The sequence below is a fragment of the Solanum tuberosum genome, unplaced genomic scaffold (assembly GCF_000226075.1).
Source record: "Solanum tuberosum cultivar DM 1-3 516 R44 unplaced genomic scaffold, SolTub_3.0 scf00235, whole genome shotgun sequence".
Classification (NCBI taxonomy): Eukaryota; Viridiplantae; Streptophyta; class Magnoliopsida; order Solanales; family Solanaceae; genus Solanum; species Solanum tuberosum.
The window spans coordinates 66,089-77,798 of NW_006239159.1; the positions used below are offsets into that span (position 1 = coordinate 66,089).

The window sequence follows — 11,710 nt, forward strand, 5'->3', positions numbered from 1 at the left end:
GAACTTTGTCCCAATCTCAATGAAGGGAGGACCATCTTTTCAAAGAAAAATCTGACTTCTGGACTTCGCTCTGTTCCAAAAGTAAAGAAAGAAGAAGTCAAATCATCTACCCTTCAAGAAGATGCATTAAGAGGACTAACTCTTCCTATCAGACGAATTGATGCAATAAACTTGCCTTCAAAGCTGCCATGAAAGACAATCGCTCAAAATCAAGTGCAAGATGTGGCACTCCCTACAAAATGCATGGGAGAAGGTTTTGATCCTAATGCTTACAAGTTATTTGCGAAGTCCGGATATAACCCTAATAAGCCATCAATGTTAGGGAAACTCCCATCAGTTGATAAAACCAAGCAAGCACGTGAAGGCCTAGGCTATAACCAACCACCGCCAGTTCGCATCTCCACAAGAAGAACAAGCAATAATCATATAACTTTTGAAGATGATGTCACTGCTCCCAATAAAAAGCCTTTCGTCTTTGATCGACTTGGAGAATCGACTGCAAACTTCTGTGTTTGAGAGATTAGGTCCATTGAAGAAGAAAAACAACAAGCATCGGAGAAGTTATCTAAAAGTGACAACGCTGACTTCATCTATGATCCAAAAGGAATTCAAAAGTTTGGTTCCTTCTAGAATGAGGCAACGAGTGGAACTTGTGGTTTCGTGTAAAGAGGAACTCAAGGCAAAGGCTCATACTGTGGTTTACACCAAGGAACGCGAGGAAGATGAAGAAAGTGTAGGCTCATCATATCATGTTGCAATCCAGAATGAGCACGATTATTTGCCTCAAATGAAGATTGATGAAGAGTTAGAAGATATTGTCTAGTGTTGTCATATATCTGTCAATGACAATGACCTTCTATAAGAGGAAGATGCTGGAGACCCTCTATAGATCCCTTAAATGAAGTTAACCTTGGCACTGATGAAGACCCAAGGCCTACTTACTTGAGTGCCTTTCTAGAAGTTAATGAAGAAATCGCTTACATAAATATACTCAAAGAATATAGGGATGTCTTCGCTTGGAGTTATAAAGAAATGTCTGGCTTGAATCCTAAAGTAGCAGTCCATCAGTTGGCAGTCAAAAATGGTGCTCGTCCTGTTAAGCAAGCCTAAAGACGTTTTAGGCCAGACTTGATTCCATTGATAGAGAATGAAGTCAACAAACTCATTGAGGCATGATTCATTCGTGAAGTTAAATATCCTACATGGATTTCAAATATTGTTCTTGTAAGGAAGAAGAATGGCCAAATTCGAGTTTGTGTTGACTTCAGGGATCTCAATAATGCATGTCCTAAATGTGAGTTCCCTCTTCTCATTCTTGAACTAATGATTGATGCCACCACTGGTTATGAGGCGATGTCATTCATGGACGGTTCTTCTGGCTATAATCAAATCCGCATGGCACCAAAGGATGAAGAACTCACCGCATTTCGCATGCCTAAATGTATTTATTGCTACAAAGTGATGCCTTTCGTTTTGAAGAATGCTGGTGCTACATATCAAAGGGCTATGCAAAATATATTTGATGACTTGCTCCATAAAAATGTTGAATGTTATGTGGATGACCTGGTGGTAAAGTCGAGAAAGAGGAGTGATCATTTGAAAGACTTAAGAATGGTGTTTGAGTTGCTTCAAAGATATCAACTAAGGATGAATCCATTGAAGTGTGCCTTCGGAGTTACTTCTGGAAAGTTCCTTGGCTTCATTGTGAGATATCGAGGAATTGAAATAGATCAAGCCAAAGTTGATGCAATATCGAAGATGCCTGAGCTTCGAAATATTCATGAGTTAAAAAGTCTCCAAGGAAAACTAGCCTACTTGAGGAGGTTCATCTCAAATCTAGCAGAGAATGTTGCAAATTTTATCCGAGTGAATATCATCTATCGCTTTGGCATCCCTCGCTACATAATAACAGACAATGGCAAGCCATTTGATAATAAGTTAATGAACAAAATTTGTGATCTCTTTGGTTTCAAACAACGTAAATCTTCTATGTATCATGCTGCCGCCAATGGTCTCGCTGAAGCATTCAATAAGACTCTATGCAACCTCCTGAAGAAAGTTGTCTCCAAGTCCAAATGGGATTGGCATGAAAGAATGGAAGAAGCTTTGCGGGGATATAGGACGACGTACCGTACTCCAACTCAAGCAACACCATATTCACTCACTTTTGGTGTTGAAGCAGTCCTACCACTTGAGCATCAAATACCTTCCTTAAGACTTGCTATTCAATAAGGGATCACTGAAGAAGAAAATGCTCGACTGCGTCTTGCTGAGTTAGAAGCACTTGACAAAAAGAGGCTAGAAGCCCAACAAAACCTTGAAAAGTTGAGATGAGAGGAGAGTTTAATTAAGGGACTTGACGAAATTAATTTGTTTGCAACAAATTTTAAATATATGGAAAATAAATAAACCACACAAATAAAATCTGAAGAAGCATAATATTTATTCATCAATGCGAGTACAATTTTGTTCCTCGCTTGATTCTACTCTCATAAGATTTATCCATGATTCGAGGGACGTTAGTGGCGTATTTCTCGAACTAGGATGATTTAAATTTGACCTCTATATGAATATTCCATGACTTTTGTGGAATATATCGAGATATCGATCTCTTTATGAAATTTTTTATATGCCTTTTAAGAGAATTCAGTACCCTTTATATAGGCATAAACTAGGGTTTAGGGTTGAGTAGCCTCTAAGAATTCTAATTGAAACTAAACACACCTTCTAGAGTTTCAATTCGAATTGAATACGTCTTGTAGAGTCCCACAAAATTTCAATGTCTACAAATTCCCATGTCAAGGCTTGTCGAAGTGTAGACTCGATGAAACTAAAAAACGAGGCTTGAAGTACTCATTCTTCCACCTTTGCAGCTTCAGATTTTCAAGTCCCACTGGGCGTGCCAATTTGTTTGCAATAAATTTTTAAATATATGGAAAATAAATAAACCACACAAATAAAATCTGAAGAAACGTGAATTTTATTGATAAATCAATGCGGGTACAATTTTGTTCCTCCCTTGATTCTACTCTCCCTTGATTTATCCATGATTCGAGGGCCGTTAGTGGCCAATTTGTTTGCAATAAATTTTTAAATATATGGAAAATAAATAAACCACACAAATAAAATCTGAAGAAGTATAATATTTTATTCATCAATGCGAGTACAATTCTGTTCCTCCCTTGATTCTACTCTCCTGAGATTTATCCATGATTCGAGAACCGTTAGTGGCGTATTTCTTGAACTAAGATAATTTAAATTTGACCTCTATATGAATATTCCATCAATTTGCAGAATATTCGAGATTTCGATCTCTTTATGGAATTTTCGAGATGCCTTTTAAGAGAATTTAGTTTTCTTTATATAGGCATGAACTAGGGTTTAGGGTTGAGTAGCCTCCAAGAATTCTAATTGAAACTGAACACACCTTCTAGAGTCTCAATTCGAATTGCACACGTCTTGTAGAGTTCCATAAAATTTCAATGTCTACAGACGAAAAATTCTGGGACATTCTCAAATTTTCATGTCTCGCCTACTTTTGATGCAGATGATTATCGGTATGTCCAACACTTAATTTTTTTTATTTAAGTTAATTGCATGAGGCAAATATTTATACTTTTTTACACATATAGGAAAAATATCACACAAGATGAACCCATTGATCCTGTGAATATCAATGATCGTGACCTTCCAAATTACGGCTCACCTTCAACTAGTGATAGTGATGATTTGCCTAATGCTTAGGAATCAGGAGATAATGTTTCATTTGAGGCATCATCTAGTGATGATGATTTTTTTATGCCCAATCGGTCACCAATACCAATGTCCATGAGTCCTTTTTGTAATCATGAAATTCCTTATCTTGATCATCTCCCAGATGGTCCAGATATCTTTGGCGATACACATGATGAATATACATCACAACGTATACCTTTTTATTTGATAATTAATATTGTTTTTATTTTTAAGATTTTTCATCAAAGACTGTCAAACAACCATTCTTAAAGCAAATGACATTTTGATTAAAAATCTTTAACCAACAACAAGCTAAATTAGACATGAACTTGATTAATTGCCTTATCAATTGTTTTACTAAAGAGTAGGGTATGCATTTTCTGATTAAATCGAAAAATCAAACCAAATCGAACCGAATGTTAATTAATTTGAATTGGTTTTCTTTTTATCTTTTTGGTTTTGTTTGGTTTTGAGTTAAGAATTCAATTACTCTTTTTTGTTGATTCAGATTTAGAAAAATAAAATTGATAAACCGAAAAAAACAAATTATTTATTTAGTTATATATCATCTCAAAAGTTATTTAGTATCCAACCTCATAACTGAAAATCAAAGTGATTTAATTTTGTGAAAGGAATGTCTATGGGAAAAACTTACCCACACTTAGTATACACCCACCAAATTGAATATCATCCTACTAGAAAGTTCTGTTAATGTCATATTGAAGTGAACATGGGAGAAGAGGTCTGAAAACACTCTATGGGCAGTAATTTTTCCAATAAGAGAGTGTGACAAATCATCACTGACTCCCTACCCTAGAATGAACTTTATAAACCATGTGTGACATTACATAGCAAAGTTTCATTTAATTAATCTATCATTCCTCTCTTGGAGATTGTTGAAAAGGTTACCTTCTAATGAAATTTAACTAAATTTGGTAAACAAGTGTTAGTAAATGTTATAGTAACGCTTGTCGTGAATCTTTAGAGCATCTATTTGTATAGGCAATTGTGGATCTTCTTTGGATCACTACTACTAGGAAATGGGAATCAATGCTCCTATGTTAAATACCATATGCACTTTGTAGAATTGGTGGAGGATTAAACCTCTCAATGGGATATACAAAACATAGCTCTTATCATGGTCAACTTGGAGATATGGAAACATACATGTCTTGTAAATATGAAGACCAAAGAAAATATTGGGGAAAATATGCAACATCAATATTTTTGAAAATTAAATTGAGCAATTGATAATTCAATTTGTCAATGCACTCGCCACAATCAATATATATAGGTAAAAGCTTCCTTACTTATACTAGTAAGGCTAACATATTGGTGTCAACTTTCTAATCAGGCTCTAGGGAAATCTTAATAGTTCAGTTCTATTACACTAGAACAAACCCAAAACATAAGTAAAAAACAAATTGTTTGTTGTCAATGACTATATCTTGAACTAGGTCATCTCCATTAGCTTCGTCATCCTAATTAAAATTGCACAATATTTTGTTCAAACAACTTTTTATATTTAAGCTAAGCAGAAAACACCGAAAACGAATAAGGAAAATAACTAAATTAATTGTTATCAATGACCATAGCTTGAGTTTCAGATTCATAGATACATTGCCATGTCTAGCTTCAGATTCATTGCCATCTCCATTTTCGGATACATTTCTAGCTTGATATTCATCGCCATTTCTAGCTTCGGATTCATCGCCATTTCCAACTTCGGATACATCTTCGTATACAACACAATCTCCAACCTCTAAAAACATATCATCGGAACGCCTATGCACTTCTGTTATCGACACTGTTAACTGTGTAGTCTCTGGTGTAATGATAACATGAAAAATAAACTTCACTCCATATGACTTCCACCACCATCACCTCTTTCAACTCCACCACTTTCTTCATCTTTCTTCTCACATTGTTCGTCCACTGACATCTTATACCTACAGATCGGACACGATCCATTTATCCCCAACTACTTGTCAATACAAATCGAATGAAAATTATGTTTACAAGGCATTTCCTTAGCTTCCTCGCTAATTTCAAAACCCGACAAACATAAAGAGCAATCAATCCCTTCACCTAAAACCTTAACTATCGGTATCGCTTCAATGGAAGATCTTGATGCAGGTACAACCTCTTCCAAAATAGGTTTTGCATTAATAGGACGAACTTGGATGAATGAGATTGAGTTGTTTATTGCATTCACGAGTCCCACATCAGTACGTACAAATTCTTGTCGTGAATTAGAGAAGGAGAATCAGAAAATATAAGGAAGAATCATTGCTTTGGCTTCAGTTGGGGTTAGCCATTCGATAGATGTAAATAACTCCGATGTCACCTCCATATCCATACCTATAGTTTACTGAAAGTTGACGAGAGAGACAGAGGACATTTTTTTGTTGAAGGATGGTGTTTAATTTATAGGTTGTATTGTTAGCTTTGTGAGGAAGTTTCTAGAGCTTGGGACTAGGGCCCACATTGAGGCTTGATTTGGTCGTATTTACAGTGCAGATTCATTTAAGGGGTAAATGCGTTAAAAACTCATGAATCTCTTGTTTTATAGTAGGCTATTTGTTAGCTGTATGGGGATGGTTCCACATTCAAGCTCGATTAGTTCGTATTTACATGTCGGTTCATTTAAGGGGAAAATGCATAAAAGTTTCACGAGGCATGCATTTTATAGGTTGTATTGTTAGTTGTGTGTGGCCGATTCTACAGCTTGGACCTGGCCCTGCATTGAGGCTAGGTTAGTTCGTATTTGCATCACATAGGTCCATTTTAGGGGCAAATTTGTGAAAGTTTCACAAGGCACCTGTTTTGTAGGTTGTATTGTTACTTGTGTGCGGAAAGTTCTAGAATTTGGACCAAGCCCCACATAGAGGCTCTATTAGTTTGTATTTGTATTGTGTTGATCAAAATTAAGGGGCTAATATGTAGAAGTTTCACGAGGCACCTGTTTTGTAGGTTGTATTGTTACCTGTGTGCGGAAAGTTCTAGAACTTGGACCAAGCCCCACTTTGAGGTTTAATTAGTTCGTATTTGTATTGTGTAGGTCAATTTAAGGGGCAAATATATATATATATATAAAAGTTTCACAAGGCAACTATTTTGATATTGTCATTTAAGTTGTATCCAATTTTAGAATTGTTTAATGGGCACCCTCTTTTAACAAGCTTCAGAAAAAACTCCTCCTTTAGCAACACCACCATTGCAACCACCCGTCGTCACATATGTTTGAATTAGGTCAACTGACAAAAATAATCATTTATAGATAATCCATAAACGTAAAGTTAATACTTTATCTAAATTCAGATACCCAAACAAAATATTATGTGCACTATTTAGATTTGGTAAATTTTTTTACAGAATTAGAAAATCAATCTAGTTAATTAAAATTTGCCCAAAACTTTTAGCTCTTTTTTTTTCTTCAATTGGCTTATTGAATTTCGATCACATGTGTATGAATTTGGGGTAAATACATGCCCTGACCTTATGCCAAAATATCTAAATTTGGCTTTCATTCAAGGGACATACTTCAGTAAAAATGTATGGAACTAATCTTTACAAGCCATTATATATGTGAAGTCTTGCTAAGGTAATAACCTCAATCAAACATATTTGAAGTTTGATCTTGTCAGGTCCATAATTTAGTAAGAAAATCTCCACTAACCTCGTCAAGGACATAGCTTCGGTCCAAAATATCTAAAGTTAAGACTCACATTGAGTGATGTTGGGTCTAAAGCGAACAAAGTTGCAAAACAATAAACCAACATTGAGTATAAATTAAATTGGGGGTCTAAGAATAGGTATTTTTCACTAACAGTATGTATGTTGTCAATTAGACAAGATTACTAGGTGATAAGATTAGGAAGGAGGATATTTGGGATAAGATGTGTGTGGCCTCTGTGGTGGATAAGATGAGGAGAGCGAGGCTTAGATGGTTCTTGTATATAAAGGCTTAAATGCGAAAGGTTAATTGTAGTGGATTTTATAAGATATAGGGATAGGCCGAAGAAATATTGAGGAGACTTGAAACACTCATAGCTTACCGCGGACATAACTCTAGATAGGAGGATATGGAGGTTGAGAATTAGAGTAGAAGGTTAGTAGGTATGTAGTCGCACAATATAGTTTCTCTTATCAGTGATATAAGTTTTTTTTCAACTTTCTTGTACTTCGATTCTATTATTACCAATTGTTTTCTTTGCTTGATTATTGAATTATTTGTTGGTGCTACTTGGTATTGCTTATGTATTATCTTTTCCTTCTTATTTTGTTATGATTTATGTAACACCTTGGAAATCTAGTAGTCTAAGCAAGGGACCAAGTGAGAGGTAATGAGCCAAAGAAGTGAGCCTGGGCAACCTTCACTTGGACCCATATGGGCCGTGAAGGGCACCACAAGTCGTGGTGCTGCCCATGGTGGCTCACAGTAGCTAGCCAAGGGAGGCTCACCTCCCACGACCACAATGACACCTCGTGGTGGGGACCACGGGTCATGGTGGTGCCCGTAGAGGGTGAGGCAGTGTGCTCCCCAAGGTTGCCTAAACTTGAGACCCTCCCACGAGCCACTTGACGGCTCGTGAAGGCCACTGCGGGCCGTGGGAAGGATCGTGGTCATAAGAGGCTAAGCGGTGGCAATCCAAGCCACTGGTCAAGGACCACGGCTCATGGAGCCCCTCGTGGTGGTGGTTCGGCAGAGTTTAGTTCAGGGGTTTTTAGGTCTTTTCCGATTTTTATTAAATCAAAGCTATATCATTTTACCCAAGGCTAGGACCCCCTATATAAATTATTTTAACCCCAAAACTCCCCCCCATTCAAGTCATCTCTCAAACTCACCAAAGAAATTGGTTTTCCTCTCCAAATATTTCTCTCTCTAGAATTTGAAGAAGGAGAAAGAGTTCAAGCTAGGATCAAGGTAAAGTCTCCTTTCCTCACGAATTTGTGGGTTTTGTTAACAAGGTATGATGACTTTTCATCCATAAAATCCTTTCATCCATGGAGCCCCTAAGATTCCCCAATTGAAAAGTAGAAATTCTCCAATTTGAGTTAGGGTTTTCTTCTAAAGTTGTGGGTCTTGATGAATGTTGATCCAAATGATTGGGTTATGATTGTTTATGCATGAATTGATAGGATTACATGTTTTTAGAATGAATTTACATATACCCATTTCTAGAAAGATGAAATTGATGTAAATGGGTTTTATGCCATGGAAGGAGAAATTATGGGTTTAGATGAATTCTTATAGGATTGATGAGATACATTAGAAGTGCTTTGATATTGAAGCATATATGATGATTTATGATTAGAATTGCTTTGGGATTGAAGCATATGTGATGATTATGATATTAATTGCTTTGAGAGTGAAGCATATATGATGATTATGAGATGTAGTGCTTTGAGAGTGAAGCTTATGTTATGAATTGATGATTATTGATGTGATTGTTGTGGAAGGGATAGTTCCCACATGAATTGCTTAAGTATGAATGTGAAATGTTTTCTCACATTGAATGATTCTAGATTGAAATGATTGCTCACCTAAAATGAATCTAAGCTAAAGGACTAAGAAATTAATGAGGCTAGAGGAGATTACCCTTGACCTCTAAATGAGAAGGATATGAGGCGATTACCCATATTCCTTAGAGTTGAATAAGAGGTGATTACCCATATTCCTTAGAATTGGATAAGAGGCGACTACCTTTATTCCTTGATGTTGAAAAATGGGCGACTCCCCACGTTCCTATAATGATGCTTGGACATCACTGTCAGGAGAAAAGTTTTTTGGAAAAAATAGAGATGATCAAGGAGATTAATGTGGAAGCGTATGTGTGGTTAATGAAGAACGATCTTGACAAATGGACATTGCACAAGGATAGAGGTAGGAGATGGGGCATGCTGACAACAAATAGTTCTGAGTCATTCAATAGTCTGCTTAAGTCAGCCAGGGGCCTACCAGTTATTGCAATGTTGAGACTCACTTACAATCAGATTGTGAACGGATTTGTTACAAGATCAAAATTTGTCAATTAGCTAGTACAACAAAAGCAACAATGAATGCCTAAACCATTCAAGATTTTTGAGGATAATCGAAAAAAGTCACAGCGTCACACACTCATCAACTACCACCAACAAAGGGAAAACATATATGAGGTGCAGACACATATGCATCATGGCCGTGGTGGTAATAAGCACATTGTAAATGCATTGCAAGGAATATGTCAATGTGGTAAATGGAAACCATACCACATTACATGTTCTCATGCAATTAAGGGATTTGACCAAATTGGGTATCAAGCATGGGAGCATATGGCACCAGAATTCAGCGTGCGTAACTACAAAAAAGCCTAGTACTCCAGACAATTCAATCCACTCGGCAGTGAAAAGTATTGGCCCGATAGTCCCTTTATTATGATAGCAAATAAAAAGTATTTACGAAAAGTGGGCGTAAATAAAACCACCCGTATACATAATGAAATGGATGTTCCCGCAAGTAGACTCACTTACAAGTGCTCAACGTGCAAATAAATAGGCCATGATAGGCGCAATTGTCCATCACGAGCTCGAAACGCATCATATGGTGGTAGTAGTTAAAGAAAGATGTTTAACTGTGTTAATTTATTTTTGTATTAATTTATATGCAACTTTTTATTTGTATTTTTGGTCATCCTCGAGTCATGTTTTTTCATTCACTTTTAAAAAAAAATACATACACAAAAATAATAAAAGTATACACAAAAATATGAACATACATGAATTTTTTCATTCACTTTTCCTAAAAAAAAAATACATACACAAAAATAATAATATTATGTTCCACAACCCTTTCTTGAAATACGTAGAATATCTCGCGGCCTAAGTCCCGTATATCCATCCTCATCTTCATTGTCCCTCTTCCTTTTCTTGGCCGGATGATCCTTTATGTTCACATTCTTTACAATTCTTGTAACAATCTTTTTTGTTCCGGGTGTTTGAGACATATCATCTAATGCAGGCTTACCTATAAGCAACCTTCTATTGCAATGCTAGTAATAGCGGAATCAAAGCCTGACGGTACAACAACCTCTAATGCAGGCTTACCTATAAGCAACCTTCCATACCACATGTACCACAATTTATACCCTGCCTCGCTAGTACCATCATCTACCAACCGCTAAACTCTGATGTCGATTACCCCAATCATGAAAATAGTTATCCAACATTTCAAGAACCTCCGGTCCAAGCCTCTTACGCTGATCATGCACGTAGTGGTTGGTTCCCCAACTAGGAATCGCAGGTACATGTTGGGGACGACCAAACTAACGCATCACTCTATCAGGCGTGTGCACCTCAACAATCTCTAGGCAAAGAATAGGCACGCATTCCATCCATAAAGTCTCATCGATCATACAACAACGAGGAAGTGTATGTAAAATCTCATTATACGGTGTCCATCGAAACTATTTTAAAATATAACAATTAGATAAAATCAACATTAACTGCTTAGTATACAAATAAAATTATTATTGATTTACTTTTATATAATTTATGTTTATATGTAATTTATATATTTTAAAAAAAAAACTAGTAAAGAGTTGCAAAAATTATTTGATGTACCTGATCCTCCATCATGCGGTCTAAGCTGGTCTCTAATCGGGATAAGAACATGATGTGACTTGATACGCTCAAATTACACCTCCCTAAAGAAGTATAAGCGATCGTTATCAAGTAAAGAACCCAACTTGTGGGTTGGGGTCGATCCCACGAGGAAAATGGTTTAGACTTTACTTTAACCAACAATTATATTCAATTAGCCAAAGTACTTCCAGAAACAAGAAATAAAAGGGGGGGATTTGTGAAACAAATTGTAAGAGTTCAGTAAGTAATCAATAAACAAAAGTTAATTTCGGTTTTTATCAATATGAGAAAATTAACTAGGGTATATGTGTTCACCACAAGCTTATAACGCAGTAATTCTAGTAACCGCAAT

The 11,710-nt window shown here is 36.3% G+C and overlaps 1 protein-coding gene across 1 annotated transcript in view; it reads right to left on the minus strand.

Annotated features, from left to right (window-relative positions):
• Positions 1 to 5,120: 5,120 nt before the first annotated feature.
• LOC107062490 (S-antigen protein-like) overlaps positions 5,121 to 11,710 on the minus strand; it is a 12,647-nt gene continuing 6,057 nt past the window's right edge. Inside the window, exons 2-4 of the mRNA XM_015313158.1 lie at positions 5,620 to 5,684; positions 5,355 to 5,560; positions 5,121 to 5,216 (exon numbers count right to left, since the gene is read on the minus strand). Coding sequence (XP_015168644.1) covers positions 5,121 to 5,216; positions 5,355 to 5,560; positions 5,620 to 5,684 — 367 coding nt within the window. The remainder of the gene's footprint in view (positions 5,217 to 5,354; positions 5,561 to 5,619; positions 5,685 to 11,710) is intronic.